This window comes from Phycodurus eques, chromosome 11 (genome assembly GCF_024500275.1).
Source record: "Phycodurus eques isolate BA_2022a chromosome 11, UOR_Pequ_1.1, whole genome shotgun sequence".
Taxonomy (NCBI): domain Eukaryota; kingdom Metazoa; phylum Chordata; class Actinopteri; order Syngnathiformes; family Syngnathidae; genus Phycodurus; species Phycodurus eques.
In genome coordinates, this window is record NC_084535.1 from 19,085,441 (window position 1) to 19,102,889 (window position 17,449).

Consider the following 17,449-nt stretch of genomic DNA (forward strand, 5'->3'; position numbering starts at 1 on the left):
CTCTGTTGGCACAAAAATTCATTCTGTCAGCATTTTTCCTGTTATTTATCTTTATGTGAAGCCTGTGGACTGAAAATGTATTTCTTTATGAGGGGGGGGGGGGGCGCTTCAGGTTCTGTCTACATACATGGAAACTCAAAATAGGCCATTTACGTGAATCGTATAGATCCGATGAGTTTTTCGGGGTTGGGTCGCCGACGTCATAGGCTGTTTCAGACTCCTTGAACACTGGCAGCTAGATCCAGTCTACACATTCACCATCCACACACAGATGTAATTGTGAATATTATTCCGCAGTGGACGAATATGCGGCCTGAGGTTCCGCCGCTTCTGCTGTTAAGAAGGAATGGAACTTTTACTCCGTTACAATGATCTAAATGTCACTCGCTACATTTATTGATCAATTATTGCTTATATATCAACTAGTTCGTGCATGAGACTACGACTTCCGCATTGGTCGCTGTTGGCGCCAATCCAGTTGAAGCGCGAGTGACGTTTAATTCTAGTTCACCAATCAAAGGACACAAAGTCACATGACCTCACTCAGCGTCTTCTGTTGGGCTTCCCGGCCATAAACCGGGTATTAACACTAGATAAGCCAGCCCAGCTGATCGTCGTGCATACGTGGCCCCCATGTTGGGAAGGTCATCGTTACCATAAAGGCAACGGTGCGCTATTTGTGTTTACGTTTAGACCCTAGGTGTCAAACTCAAGGCCCGGGGGCCAGATGGGGCCCGCCACATCATTTTATGTGGCCCGCGAAAGCAAATCATGCTTGTCAACTTCCATGATTTTTGCTAAAATCTGTGCCCCAATTCCAAATTGTCATAATAATACACAATAATGTTGAGATATTGCATTTTTCTCTTACCACACCCTTTTTATACAGTAACTTAAACAATACTTGAACAATCTATTATCCTTGTCTTCGGATTTCAAAACTAGTTATCCCTCAATTTGTTGTGCAATGGTAATAATATGATTTGGTTATAAAACATTTATATGGTTTCACTGTTCTAATGGCCCTCTGAGGGAAATCATAACTACAATGCGGCCCGAGACAATTTTAGACAAACTGATTTTAGACAAACAAAAACAACAGCTTTCATGTATTGTAGCATTTGTCTGGCACTGTCTGCACAAACGTGGATATTTCAGCTCACTTATAACTTGAGAAAACACCGTGCAGTAAATTGCAGATGTTTTTGGGGAGTGGGGGAGTTTTGACACACTCACACACAAAAACATCAGAATTTGCACATTCACATTTAATTTTTTTAATGGATGTTCATGCTGTGGTTAAAAAAAAAACAAAGCAAAAAAAAAAACAAGTTACTCACTATTTACTCAGTACTTGAGTAATAATTTCACTTTGCACTTTTTACTCTTACGCAAGTAATATTTTGAAGGACTACTTTTTACTTTTACTTGAGTCACATTATTGTCAACTAACAGTAGTCTTACTTGAGTACAATGTTTGGCTACTCTACCCACCTCTGGAGCCACATCCTCTATTTTCCGTTGAAGCAACATTTTTGCTCATCAGATCAGCCAGTGTCGTATTTGTTGCACTGCACTTTGTATTTCCGTGTTGAGGTGCTATGGGTCGTGACCCTGGTTGTGGTCCCGGCAGAACCGTGAAGCACACGTAACATTGGCGACAAGCGTTGATCCCCTAGTACATCCTGTATTAATTAGGAAATACGGCTACAATCATCTAATTAGTTTACGGATGATAATGATATATGTATTAAGCGACGGAGCGATGTTAGGGATTATGTCACAACACAGAATGAACTAACTTCAAATTCAGAAATGGGCAATAAAAACTGAAAAATATTAAACTTAATATTTTATATTTAATATTAAAACAATTTTAATCACCTTTTTCACGCCTTTGGTGTTTGCATGTCTGTTTTTAATACTGTGTAAACCTTGGGGTTTATTTTTTCCCTTGATGATTATGATTGAGATTTATTTAGTAGTGAACAAACGATGTTTATAGAAAAAAAAAAAAGAAAACATATACAAATATACAACCAAGCATATCATTTACGTAATGCAGTTCATTCATTAACACCAGTGTGCCCTGATTAGGTTTCCTACTTTTTTCTCTGGGTCTTTGCACTTCCTTCTTTTCTTTTTACCCTTAGGTCACACCCTTTGTCAACCTACAGTCCTTGCTTGCTTTTTGCAACACCTTGAAGTTCCACCATCCTTTCATCACTGTGCTGTCAATGCGAACTCTACCCTCCACGTCATTGTTAATTTATGGCTTTTTCTGCTTGTTCTTTCATTTGTACCTTTTTTTTTTCTTCTTTTTTTTTTAAAACTTGTCCTTAAACAAGCGTTCAAAGGTTGTTTGTCACCAGCACTACATCCATATCTGTCTAGACATGCTAGGGTGGAATGAAGAAAAAGGAGCGCTGGTGACTGACTAGATCTTATCCCAACAATTTTAAGGCTTCTTTTCACCAAAACTACCACGGACTTTTACTTCATGATGCACACATTTTTGTCACAAAAATTTCCTGTGTCCTTTTTGTTATTTTGGGTTCACACAGCTTTAATGTCATTAAAACAACAATCCACATTAAATTACACTGATTTTCCTCTGGCATTATTTGCTGTTATACTGTTAATGGAGCATGATGTGCAGTGCAACTTGTGCTCAAGCTTACCCAAAGACATCTCTTGCTATTCCACATACTCAAATTATGGTTAGAAATAAGACTTTGTAATAATCTTCAACGTATAGTTTAGAAATGGTAAAAGGTAGCATTGCATGTTATCATTGGAATTCAGGAATAGGCAATTGACCCTCATTCTGTTGATATGCTTACTGTGCAATACAAACATTTATGAATAAAAGGCAACAGTGGCACAGAAACAATACTACAAACAATAGTTGGCCTGTGTTGTAGAGACAAGTAGAAACAGGTTCAGTATTCACTTTCAGTAAAAACAACTTTCTTTTGGCCTTCCTTTGATAAAATATTCATAATAAGACACCGCCATGGAAAGAGAGCTAATTGAAGAAGTGTCTATCGTCTCCCTCATTATTACTGCCTACCGTGCATTATGCTTGATTTGAGCTGCTGGGGCCTTCAAGGGGGGAAACAAGTGAGCTTTTATGGCCCAGCAGGTGTGTGCGTGCGTGTGTGTGTGTGTGTATTTAGAGGTGTGTTCCGCAGCAGTGTTGAAGGAATCTATAGAGGTGTGTGCGCGCATGCGTTCGTGAGTGTGTCTCAAGCCACGTGTGCTGACAGTTGTAGAAACTGTAGGCTGTTAGGACATGGAGAGCATCAGATCGATGTGTGTGTCCATTACAGCTGCATAACATTCCATCTACAGCCATCTGTTAGCACAGGCACTTTAGCATGCTAGTATCGGTTTGTTTTATGCTTACATCCTTGTTCTTGTGGTTGCATGCATTTAACTGATTTCGTTTCCTTTTGAAGAAGTAACAACCAACTGCCATTAGAAGCCATCAGAGGACAAAGATGTTAACATTTTTCTTGATAACTCTAGAACCCCTTTACAAACCACATCTGCCATTTTGAAGTGATTATATAGCAGATATACAGCGGTTAAAATCGATAAATATGATGCAGAATGCGCCTTCTACTTTTTGCATCCAGTGCCTTCCTGTCTTCTATTGTTTCATGCTGTTGTTCCCGTCCTTGTATATTTGTTGTTGCATGATTTAGCGATGTCACTGTGGTTTATTGTGTGGCATTTGGTTGTACAAATGGTTCAGGCAGTGGCAAGTTTTTTTTTGGGCTTTCCAAATGAAAAAGGAATACATGACCGGTGGATACGCAAAGTCAATCGACAGGGAAAGAAGTGTGGTCAGCTATGGGTGCCTAGCAAGCATTCCAAACTGTGCTGATGACTTGGAAGCGGTGTGTTTTGAGAAAGACTTGCAAAAAGCTTTGGATACAGAGCACCCTTGGGGTGCCATTATTTCAAGCCATGACTGTATAAAAAGACATGCTTTTGACATACCGTCACATCGAGCCAGTGGCCACTCTTCTTTTTCTGTTGTACAGCTTCTGCTTGGCTGCTCATCGTCGTCACTGTCAGGTTCCGACTTCCTGATCGGCTCAAACATGTAAGGTTTGACGATGCCAAGTTCAATTGGGTGCTCCTGTACGTCGGAATCATCCTCCTCCTCTTATTCTAACATGTTGCTCGCCATTGCGTATAGTATGTAGTGCGCCGTTTGTCAATTGCAACGTCACTTCCGGTAGCCTCTTTGTCATCTGACCTTTAATGAAAGAAATTCGCCAGTGTATTTACCAAAGATTTCACTTTAGTAATGAAACAGCCTAGCTCTCGACTCATGTCACTTCAGAGTGAAACCACGAATCAGATTTTTTTGTCCAATAGCCTAATGCCACATTATGAATGTGACTACGTGTGTTCAGACAGCATCGGCCTGTTGTAGGTACCTCCTCGTTTACAGAGCCATCTTGAAGTTTTGTTTGTTTGAAGCCATATGACAGAACGTAATAGCATCTTTCTCTTAATCCTTTCTGTTCTGTTGCCCCCTCACTCATTTTTGTGTGTTTGCGTGACAGCTGCTTTTGTTTAGCTTGGTTAACACCAAAATATTGGGTCAAATGCAGACTCATACCAATTTTACAAGCACTCATCACAATGTGCGGTAGTGTTTTCATTTCCTGCTTTTCCTTTGCAGACAGCATCAGAGCCCAAACAAAGAGAACATGGCTTGAACAAAGAGAGGCATTTTATCTTGTGCTCAGCCCTTATTCTTAAGATGGGTTACTTGCAGTGGTCAGTTTACAATTTAGCTCACCTTTGACCAAAAGGGATTGTTGGCCTAGTTTAAAATAATTTTCTCAGGATTTCAGTTTACAAATACTGTTATCATACAATATAGTTTAAAGATTAATAGATTTATTAGTCTGCAGTATGATCATGTTGTTTTTAATGTGAATATTCACAATGTATGATCATATAACTATGTTGCAAAAATACATATAGACAAACAACAATAGACTTTCACATTTGTCTGTTACTGACTTTAATTTTCAATTGTAGAGCAGTGCAAATAATTTAGTTGACCAAGAACAACCAATGATTGTCCTAAATCAGTTAAAATAAAGATGACCTCTTTAAATGTTGAATTAGATTTTAATATCCAGGAAAATTGTCTTTGAAGACTGTAATTTCCCAAAATGCATGCTGACAGACCCGAAAGCTTCTGGGAGAATGTTCTTTGGACAGATGAGAGGAAACTTGAGCTTGTTGCAAGTTGTATCTTGCAACAAGTTGTATCCACTTAATGTGTAAGTACTACTTACTTACTAATACCAACTTTTAAGCATGGTGGAGGCTCTGTTATGTTCTGGGGCTACTTTGCTTCATCTGGGACAGGGTGTTTGTCTAGGGTACAAAGAAATTTCAACACCAAGGCAAATTATGAGCAAAATATGCTGCCTGGGTTCAGAAAGTATGGTCTCAGTCTAGGGGTGAGTCTAAGATAAAAGGTTTAGGGGTGCTGAGCTCCCAGCTCGGCAAGATAAACTTGTTTCTCATTCAAATGAGAAGCTTTCTCGTTCGAATGAGAGAGTTTCTCATTTGAATTAGAAACGTCTACCTGTCTGTCTACCTGTGAGTGGTATCTTATTTACACTCACACACTAGCAAATATGGCACAGCTATTCTATAGCCTATACTGCTATATTTGTGTGATGAAAGTTTACATTTACACTTACCTTATCTTCTTTTAGTTGGTCGATGACACTATCAGGTATATTCCTTGTTTTAAGGAAAGAGAGCAAGTCCTCTTCTGTTGCCATTCTCTCAGCTGACATGCGATAGAAGCAAGTTGTAAATAAGCTACTGTACGGCTACCCGAACCATGAAGCTACCGCTAGCAGGTAAATAAGGTACCACTCACAGGTCGACGTTTCTCATTCAAATTAGAAATGTTCTCGTTTGAATGAGAAAGTGTCTCATTCAAACGAGGACGTTTCTCATTGTAACGAGGAAGTTTCTCATTCTAACAAGAAACTTTCTCCTTCGAAGGAGAGAGTTTCTCGTTAGAATGAGAAACAAGTTTCTTTTTTATTCCCCCCCATGTCACTTTAGGGGCTCCGTACAATTTCATTCCCACATTTATGAAAGAGCACCATAACACTTTTTTGGAACATCTGTGACGGAACCATTAATTCAGATAATGTTTATTTAAATGTGCCACAGCAAAAGAAGAAGGAATGGGAATCGTAAAATAAGCATATTGTAACCCTACTTCGACAATTCATTCTGATACAACAGCAACTCTACATAAACATTAGGAACATGCATTTTTTTTCTGGAGTAAACCAGCCCCTTATAGTGAGTACTAAAATGGACCTTGGACATATTTTTGGGACTTTTGCATGAAATGCAGTGCATGACATGTAAAACACATGAACAGATATTGACATTCATGAATACTTTGAACAATACTATACAATACAGATCAGGGGTGCCCAAACCTTTTTGCCCCAAGATCTACTTTGTAAGCAGCCAACCTCCCGCGAACTACCTGTTTTTTGGGGGGTGGGGCCCGCGACCATGTCTCCGGTTTGAGAGCGCAGAGCGCTCCCAATGAGCTAAAATTCTGGGCCGCCGACACAGCTCAGCACCAATGTATGTTGATGTACCATGCATCACCGCATGAGCCAGTCTTGCACAACACAACATAATACGATGGTAGACTGGCAGATGAGGCATACGCATTTCGAAAATGTCATCGTGCAAAAATACGCCTCCTCCCATTCCGTATGAAAGTGGTAAGTTTTAATCTTCTTCCTTGGTCCAGCTCCCCCACTCATTTTTATACCCCTTCTTAAGTTTAAGAGAAAACACCGAGAGATAAAAATTGTAGGTAACTCACTGACTAGCTTGTTATTCTTGACACACTTTGCGCCGTTGTTTGCGCATCTGCAGTTACCTTTTAGCGCCGGTGTTTGCGCATGTGCGTGAACTAAGTGATGTCTTTTTTTTTTTTTTTAATGTCATGCGATCTACCAATACTAACTTCGCGGTCGACTGGTCACGATAAACGATAGTATCGTTTTTTTCACTTTTTTTCCCCCACTGATATAATGATAGAGCATAATAAATCAAGTACATCCTTTTTAAGAACAATTAACTTTCAATTCTAAAGAACATTGGCATTGTAATGTAGAACAATAAATATATCTTAGATGAATAAAAAAAATATAAATAAATCACACTCAGGCTCTGTTCGCAAAAATTGCACATAAACAAATATTAAACATACATAGGTATAGAGTCATTCACCCACTAAAGAGACCCCAAAAATTTGCTTAAAGCCTGCCAAATTTGAATGAATGAAAAGAAAACACCATATATGCATTTTGGATCACTGTATTTGAATCAGATGCCATACTTTTTATTATCACTATTTATACTGTTTTAGTTTTCAGTATTTTTATTTATTGTATGAATGTTGTCGCGTTATGTAGTGTAAAATTTCTTCTGCCTCTTGGCTCTTGAAAAAGAGATTTTATCACTCAATAAGCTTTTACCTGGTTAAATAAATGATAAATGTGAAATAAGGCCCACCCTTGAGCTGCTGGATTGTGATGTCAATTGAATAAGAATATGACGATTTGATATAGTGTGTGTGTGTGCACGTACGTGTGTGTGTGTACGTGCAGGTAGCGCAAGCCCAGTCGGGGAGCGATGGGAGGAATTGGGTGGAACACTGGGTGGCCATTTTTTAGGCCAGGGGGGCTGCTGTTTTTAGGTTTATCTTAAGTTTCAACCAAGTGCTGTATGGTTATACACTTTTCTAGCTTGTTTAAAAAGCAAATACATATAACATGAATAAATAATCTCTTTTTAGGTGTGCTGGGATTCAATTTAGGGGTGCTTGAGCAACCCCCAAAATGGTCTACAAACAATGTCTCAGTTCCTGGTCATGTCTCCTCCAACAGGATAAAGACCCAAAGCACACAGTTAAAAAAAGACTCTAGAATAAGAACAAAACAATGGACTATTTGGAAGTGGCCTTCTTTGAACCCTGATCTAAATGCAATTGAACATCTGTAGAAGGAGCTGAAACATGGAGCCTGAAGAAGACACCTTTCAAACCTGAGACAGCTGGAGCAGTTTGCTCATGAGAAGTGGGACAAAATACCGTAGAAATGTCAACATTGTACAAAAATCTTTTTCCTTCAGTTATTAAAATGTTGTGACAAAAAAAGTTTTTGTTTTTTTTTGTCCAGGTGAGTTTCATTAGTTTATTTTTGTTTAATATTTATGTTGCACCAACAGTTTTATTATATCTTTTGTTAGTTTCCAATTATTTATACGACGATTGTGGTTATGTCCTTCTTTAAAGAAAAGTACCAACAATTTAGCCAATGTACATTATAGGTGTATCACTAATCCTCGTGCTCCATACTTTCCTCATTTTACAGGGACAGTACCGACCTTCAGACCTACTCTGCCCAGAAACCTATGTCTGGATAACCATTGAGCAATGCCTTCCACACCTGCAGAATTCCCGATATGCTCGTTTCAACCCGAATCCTGATGAAGGTATAGCAACACAACAGTCTCGTCTGGTCACATGTTAACATTTGAAGTGTCTTTTCTCATCAATTAACCCTGTACTGATATTGGGACACAGCATTAGAGTAGCTAAGTAGAGGAAGGAAAGATGGGATATAAAAAGGTTCACAGCAATGAGGACAGAAAGTAATGGAGGCTGATCCATTCTCAATATGAAGAGAGAGAGGTGCTATGAAAGTCAATCTACACTAACAAGTATGAAGAGGACAATGTTAAAAAAAAATTATATGTGAGCGACAGCTTGATATTTTCTTATTGTGAGGCTATAATTGGAAATCCTTCAATTTAGAGAGGTAGTTAAAAAAATCAACTCTTTCCACTGCTAAGAACCTAGGCTGTCCAATGGCTATATTTTTAGGCATCGGTTGTCTTATTTGTATATGAATTGTCTAATAAGAAATTGCGTGGTTTCTGTTGGGAGTTTTTTGAATGCATTTTTAGTTTCATAGCTGCACCCTCTGAAGAAGTAAATGCATTAAACAATTAGTCAACTGCCATTAACATCACTTTGAATAACTTGTTGGCCAGATAGTTAGCTTAGGTATTTTCATTTCATCAAAATAACCTTGCCATCAGTAGGCACAAACACTGATGATGTGTCATGGTCAGAGTTTATATATGCTATGACAAGTTTATGTTTGTGGTGCCTCCATTCCTCCATGGACTGTTGATCTTGGCCGGAGATGGACATTATTTCAGGCCTAACTGTACAAACTCACTGTCAACATGTTTCAGTGTTGGCCGTCTGGATATTTAGCTCTGCGGCAGTGTTGTTGCCAAACTTGTGGGCTTGGGCATCTGCTGGTGTGGAGGGTTCAGACTGTTATTCCAGAAATATACGCCCAGTGGTGCGACCAAAATGGCCTTCCATGTGTCATAATGACACAATAGCACACAATTTAGGCATATGTTCTGGACGTAAGGGGTGATTTATTATTTTTTAAGACGTGTCATTTAGTCACTGAATTTGAGCCAAAAGGCTTTTTAATTCCAACCAATTCCCAAGTCCAAGCCACACGGGTTTGAATGGTATGGGGTACCTGAAGAGCTGTGTTAATAAAATAATAAAATAAAATAAAAAGGAAAGTGTACAGCGAGCTAATCTGTTTAAATAACCTTCCAAAGCCGAACCACGTGGATCAAATTTAAGTGCCCTCAATGTGGCCTCTCAAGAGTGTATGCATAATATTTACTCATTCTGTACAACACATATGAACTATCTCACACATTCACTATCAATGTTTATTTGAGACTGAAAAAAGCCAGGGTCATTGTCCATTCTGCTGAATAAACACAGCAAAAAATGTTTCCGTGAAGGAGTCAACCCCTTAAACTCATGTGCACTGACCAAATGTGTGACATACACAAATTCTGACTTGAAATTTTCAACACAAATCGCTTTTCTTGTAGCTCCTGAATTTTGTTGTTGTTGAAGTTAATAGTCTTCACAGCAGGTGGTCGATTTACCCCCACCATCAAGCGAGATTCCTTTGAGACATACACGTTTGACATTGTATAAGAAAAGTTCTAGGACTGGAGTCCCAAAAGGTACAGTCCCCTACAAATGTATTGGAACGGCAAAGTCGATTCCTTTGTTTTTGTTGTATACAGAAGACATTTGGGTTTCAGATCAAAAGATGAATATGAGATAAAAGTTCAGAATTCCAGCATTTATGTCATGGTATGTACATCTAGATGTGTTAAACAAATCAGGACAGAGGCCGTTTTGTTTGAAGCCACACACTTTTCAAGTGAGCAAACATTTTGGAACAGACATTAAATTAACTTAAATAACATTTAATATTTGGTGGTGTAACCCTTACTTGCAATAACTGCATCAAGCCTATGAGCCATTGACTTCACCAGACTGTTGCATTCTTCATTTGAAATGCTTTTCCAGGCCTTTACTGCAGCCTCTTTCAGTTCTCGTTTGTTTCTGGGGGTTTCTCCCTTCAGTCTCCTCTTCAGGAGGTAAAATGCATGCTCTGTTTGTTTAAGGTCCGGTGATTGTATTGGCCAGTCTAAGACCTTCCACTTTTACCCCCTGATAAAGTCCTTTGTTGTGTTGGAAGTGTGTTTTGGGTCATTGTCTTGTTGCGTGATGTGGCTACTCCCAATTAGTTTCGATGCATTTTTCTGTAAATTGCCAGACAAAACGGTTTGTAGACTTCAGAATTCCTTCTTCTGCTGCCATCATGAGTTTACATCATCAATAAAGACTAGTGAGCCTGTTCCAGAAGTAACCATTCAAGCCCAAGCCATAGCATTACCTCCACCATGCTTCACAGATGAGCTTGTGTGTTTTGGATCATGAGCAGATCCGTTCTTTCTCCATACTTCTGGCCTTTCCATCACTTTGGTAGAGGTTAATCTTGGTCTCATCGGTCCATAAATCTTTGTTCCAAAACTTGTGTGGCTCATCTCTGTAGTTCTTTGCAAAATCGAGTCTGGCCTTACGATTCTTTTTGCTGATAAGTGTTGTGGATCTTGTGGTATGGCCTGTATATTTCTTCTCTCGAAGTCTTCTTCGAACAGTGGATTGTGATATCTTCACCCCTGCCCTGTGGAGGTTGGCAGTGATGTCACTGAGTGTTGTCTTTGGGTGTTTCTTCAAAGCTCTCACAATGTTTCTGTCGTCAATTGCTGATGATAACCCTGGCCGACCTGTTCGATGTTTGTTGCTCAGTACACCAGTAGATTCTTTCTTTTTCAGGACATTCCAAAATGTTATTTTGGCTATGCCCAATGTTTGTGCAATAGTTATAATCGCTTTTCCCTCTTCTCTCAGCTTCAAAATGGTTCACTTTTCTTCCATAGACACCTCGTCTTCATGTTTGCTTAACAGCAAATGCACTTTTCACAGGTGAAACACAAAGCCAAAAACAAGCACTATCTAATGTTTAAGCAATCAATCTAAAAGGCATCACCTGAGCAAATGTCTTATGTGAAACAACAAAAACAAAGGAATTGACCTTGCCGTTCCAATACTTTTGGAGGGGACTGTATATTTCAAATCCAAACTACCAACTACAAGTTTTCTCCTCTGGAGAAATCCCCCCCTCTAACACACTTTCCCAGCCTTTTCTGCCATGCCCTCATGCACCCCTGGAAGGTTTAATCTGGGATCCTCCGCAGCACGTCCAGCTGAAAGGAAGCTTACTGACGAGGTCTTGAACCCTGCTCATTCAGTCAAAGACCCTATCCATGCTACACCCACACGTTGGCCTTTTTCCTTTTATACCCAAATCACGTTTGGATTTGCAACAGGAGTTTAAAGGAAGTGCTCATGTCCAAAGAAACAGCCAATGGTGTGCCTTTGACCTGCATCCGGTGTGTTGAGCATGTTTTAAAAGTTTGAGATGGATGAAAAGAGCGAGGAGTGTTGCAAGGTGTCAAGGCCCCGAGCTCCAACCCTGACCCTATGACTCCCGGATCAATCCTCACGACTCCTCTTCCCCCGGACCCTTGAACCTGGATGCTTAAGAGCTGTGACCTCAAAAAAGTATTTCAAAATATGTCCGGGAGATAGAGAGAAAAGGCGGTCTGGAGTTCATCAAACTGAAGATGGTGCATGAATAAGGGGACAGAGAGAGAGTAGACGCGAAAGGAAGTTATGTTCACAGCGGATGTTTGGATTTCTGCGACTGAAAGGAGGCGAAGGGCCTTCTGGCTCCGCTACTTAACTCTGGTCTGTATTAAAGTGGAGGTTAATAGACTATCTTAAAGATGTGTGCGACTACACACCATTAAGGTCTGTGTAATGTTCACATAAAATAATCACTAAAAAGACACCGCAAGTGTAACTTGTAAGTTAGTGTTTTGTTACTGATAATTAACTCAAGGAGGCAAGCTGATGTTATAGCTGTTACATTCATTGACGATTTGAATTTTTAAATACAGTATTATACTTTTGTCATCAAGAGCTACTTAAATTAATTTTGTGGTCATTCCTTTTTGTGTCCTCATCTGCCACAGGTACGATGATATAAACTGCTGATTTGTTTTTAATTTAAAGTTTTGCTTCAAAAAGTCTATTTTTGAGCAAAGGTAAATTCAGGACTTTCATAGCAAAGCTAATAAAAGAAACATTGATTCATTATATCTTATTTGAAAGATTCAAATGTCTTGGAGCAAAAAAATCAAGTTATGTTGGTTTGCGTATTTTTGGCAAAGTGAATTTAAAGTGAGCCTGATATTGGAGCATTTTAAACAGGGGTCAATATGAGCATATTTTTTCATACACACCCTCTGCATATTACAATATGCATTGTATGCATAGTTACTTCTTTTCCCTCCTGTGTGCTACCTCTTACTCTTTTTACTGGCGCCGGCTGTAGGTACTTTGGCCCAGCCTTTCTCTCCAGGAGGTGGGGATTTTAATATCAAAGAGAAGGTCATCATTTTTCAGCCTTTTTCCAACCACCTCTCCAGAGGCCCGCTCTTAGCTTAGCATGCACTTTTGAGATTAACAGTGTTTTCACAGGCCTAATAGATGCTGGCAGTGTATGACACAAGACCTAATGAGATGCTGAGCTTGGCAAGCCAGCACAGAGCAAGGCCACATAAACAAGGCAAGCTAACCAGCCCGCTCATGCACTGCCATGACTTCAGGTTTAGGGCAGAGTGTAGTTAGTGTTGTCTGGAGCTAAATTGCTTTCTGCTCCTCCAACTGCTTCTCGGAATAATGAAGCAACTTTGCCAAGTCACTCAGAGGTAAGTCAGAGGGAGGGAAACTGAGGTTAGTTTATTGTGTTACACTACATTTTGTTCTTGTGTGTGCTTACGTGTGCATTTGTGTGTTTTTGTTTCCAGGAGATGCTTGGGTCTTGAAAGACGTGGGCAGAGTTCTAGTGCTACACAGACGGACCATCATGCCCTACACAGTCTATTGCCGCAAGCAGAAAGGTTCCAGTGATGAGACTGAGGTGAAAGAATACGCTAGCTTGGTTGGCCAGAACTGTGCTGAAAGGATCTTGCTGTACCGAGCCTAACCCTGAAGAATCACACAAATGAAGCTTTGAAAATTCACCTTCCAGCGACAGTCTGTCACTTAAACCTCATTTCAACAAAGCAGTACAATAGAGGTTCAGTACAGTACAGAACAGATCATTTTCTTGCATTTCCATTGTAAAGTTTTGTGAATAATTTATACTGTACCATTTTTTTAAAAAAAATCTTCTTTAAGCAGCCTGCCATAGTTGCCAACCACAGTAGTGCACTAGTCATGATTTGGTCAATTGAGCATCATTACTTTAATGGAACAATGGGAATGGAACATTTTTATGCAACAGAGATCGTCTTCTAGTAAACACACAGATGCCATTAAAATGAAGATGCTGGATGTTTTCCATTGTTCTGTTTACCGTGTCATGGTTGACATCATTGAATCCATTGATTTGTTGCTTACTGATGATACGTCACTCTTATTTGCATTTCTAATGCAACGATTGACTTTATTATCATACCTAATATTAGCTATCAGGATGGGCATTTAAAATAATTTTTCTCTTTGATTTATCTTGAACCCTTGTGAGGATAAGCGGCTCAGAAAATTGATGGATGGATTTATCTTGAGTAATTGTCTTTTTGATTTATCTTTACTTTTTTTATCCATTGATTTCAGATGTCAGAAAATGCAATCAACAATAATTTTTTTATTGCACCAAGGAATTAGACTACTCACAGTAAGTTGGGGATGTAGAGCTAAGCATCTGCTTTTCAGCTCCAAGATCGAGAACAGCATATTGCGCACAATTTACTGAACCATTGAAGAGTTGGACATGTCCTGTTTATTCAGAGATTTAGAGGTCGCATCAAGTTCACCTGTAAAGATTATAGTCCATTTTAGGTTCATCATGTAATTGCGCCCGAAAGCTGAATATCCTTAACTTTTTTGGAGTAGTGTATGTTCTAAAACAGTTTAGAAGACAGGAAACCACAGTGTGGCACAATGCGCATCAATGGAGTGGAGCCTGAGACTCCAGGCTTTCAATCAAATGAAGAAAACAACTTTAAGATATTGGAGCCTTATGAAAGTCAGTCCATCAGCTCAATGCACCTGCTCACACATGCACTAAGGGCTGCAGGTTTTTAGACAACTGATGTACCCACTTTCCATCACTTAATTTGGTATGCGTGGTGTATATTTACAATGCAATATTTACAATGGACATCATTGTTTTCTATTTTAAAATGGTCCTTCAAACTTTGCTCTATTTAGCATCAGCGCTGCATTGTAGGCACGGCTACCGTTTGTTTTCACTTTGTGTTTCCATTCCTTCTGCAATAAGCAAAGTAGTCAGTCCTGAATTGTTTGAGCCCTCTTCTGGTTGGTGTAGTAAAATGGACCGAACCAAATGAGTTGCAAACTGAACTGCACTGTACTATTTCGTGGAAATGTGGGTTTTGGGTCTGTCTTTGTGACTGAGCTTTCTGCTGCCTCTGTCAGTAATCTCACTGTGCTGATCTCTTCAAGCAATGGAATTGCCACTCATGTAATCCTATCCATATAGCCCTTCATCTCTAGCCCTCACTCATCAGTTACTGTATGTCCTTCTTATATACTGTATACTAAATGTGTGACCTCGCAGTGATCAGTCCCTTAAATATACTTTTGATACTGTATACTTGAATAATGTTGGAACTAGAAGCGTGCATCCACACCGCTTTTCGAGCATTTCCACTTATTGCTGCTGGAGGAGCAACTATCTTTTGAATTTCTTTTACAGTTCAAAGTATCTTTTTAATTACTACCATTACATCCCAAAACCTCATTCTCATGATAAACCACATTGTGATAGCGTTTTTTAAACGTCAGCCCTCTGTATTTATGTCCATAGATGTCTGTGCTTTTCTTTTAATATTGACAGCTATGTTAAACAAATAAAGAGCTGTATATTGCAATTAAACTGTCTTTTCTGGTCATTTCTGAGCAATGAGCACTATGAAATACTGTAAAAAGTGCACTAAGAAAAAGTTTGTGTTATGTAAGGAGTGGACTGGGGGACTTATGTTGTTTTTGTTTCAGTCACTGCATTGTACAGCTCACAATCCTGTTTGAACCTGTCTGCCTTCAATCAAACCCAAGAATTCTGTTGAAAGTCAGTCTTCACTGCTATAGTGTCATCTTTAAACGCAACCTGGTAAGAAGAAGTCCGTGTCCTTAGGAATTAGGACTGATGGACAGGCTAATTCTCCAGGATTGGCACGCTGATGTTGGTGAGTTTCCCAGGTTTGGTATCCCACATTAGGTATAGTTCGCACATACACACATTTCCATCACTCCACAGGACACTGGTTTTCTTTAGTTGAACCCCAATCATTATCCAAAACCCGTCTTTTTTTTTTTTTTTTTCCATTTATGATTTAGTGCTGTGCGTCACTGAGGCTTTTTCTTCTTGAATTGGATTCTCAACAAGACTGTGTCAAGTTTCATGAGAACACACATACACCTGGCACTGTCATGAAAAGTTAGTCTTGGTGGAGGCTACGTAGGACGGTCAGCATTAGTGCAGTGGTAGACCTGTCAAAATTAGTGACCTGCACGGCTCAGCTGGTTGGTAGTGAGTTCATAATGTTGCATGACACAGCATAGCAGGCCTTGGAGTCTTGGACCTGACTGGGATATAATTGCCTCACTAAGCATGAGGTCTGTACTGACCTTTAACTGCCAATGACATGATTCCATGGTGTGTTTATTTTAAATTGGGGAAATAAAAAGCGGAAAAAGTGAAGTATCTCCCTGTGATGACATTTCTAACTACAAGTGGGTGTGTTTTTCCTGTGAAAATAGCAAATGTGAATGTGAGATTAATGAAATTTGCGTTATGTCAGAAGGTAAAAAGTTCAGGATCAATCCTTTTGATGCCAGTTTTATTTATTTATTTTGCACAGAAAGTAGTCTCCTCATTTAGAAATACAAACAAAGCCCGAATGTGATGGACTGTCTGATGACCACATTCCTCTCATCCATCAGACGGACCTTTCACCATGAATGACGGGTCCTCTCTCTTTGTAGATGCGAGTGCAGTAGACCGTGACGTTTTTATCTTCCGTGGATCCCGCGATAAAATGAACACTGTATTTCAACACTGGAACAGAAAGTACACAGCCAACATACTTTAGACATATTTTACAGTAGGTCTTTCATTTGTATTCGCCCCTGGATGTGTGGGCTTGTTGTTTAGTTTCTCCCATCACACCCAACTTGTTTTGTCCACCATTCCATGTCTATGTGTGTCTAAACTGTACGTCTGTAGTCTGCTCCATTGATGCAGACGTGCACTATTGGTGTGTGTTTTTCACTGCACCCACGCCAGGCCTCTCAAATCAGCGGAAGCTCCCAAGCCAGAGGAAGTGCCAGGGTCTTTTGTTAGCAAGGCCACCCTGGATTAAGCATATCTCACCCTAAATGCCCAGTCTTTCTCTTAGGGATTATCGAAGAGGACTGTGAGGGAGGCGGGGGCGGTGGTGATGGCACCCACCCTCTCCTACAGGGCCCCTGTCACCCAGATTCAACACACGATCACTAGACTGTTCTGAAGTAGAGGGGAGGCATTGTGTCTGTGGATACAAGAAAGACGATTTTTACATGGGCATTGTAGTGTTTGCAATTTGAATGTGGTGAAAATATCTAAAAGCATCAAGTTGTTTAAAAAAGAAAAAGAAAGAAAAAGGTAGCTAAGAGTAAGCTGCAAGATATTGTATCTAATACCCACTGTCAAATTTTCAATTATTTTCAATATACAGGTGCAAAACTTAATTTCAGTAGTTCAATCCAAAAAGTGAAACATCAATTTACTACACACGGTGAAATATTAAATGAATCGTT

General features: G+C 39.6%; 1 protein-coding gene across 4 annotated transcripts in view; it reads left to right on the forward strand.

Moving 5' to 3' along the window:
* LOC133409439 (arginyl-tRNA--protein transferase 1) overlaps positions 1–15,521 on the forward strand; it is a 56,941-nt gene extending 41,420 nt beyond the window's left edge. For all 4 annotated transcript variants that reach the window (XM_061689434.1, XM_061689435.1, XM_061689436.1 and 1 more), the window contains 2 exons: positions 8,466–8,586; positions 13,432–15,521. In XM_061689434.1, coding sequence (XP_061545418.1) covers positions 8,466–8,586; positions 13,432–13,610 — 300 coding nt within the window. In that variant the 3' untranslated portion in view covers positions 13,611–15,521. The remainder of the gene's footprint in view (positions 1–8,465; positions 8,587–13,431) is intronic.
* The last annotated feature ends 1,928 nt before the right edge of the window (positions 15,522–17,449 follow it).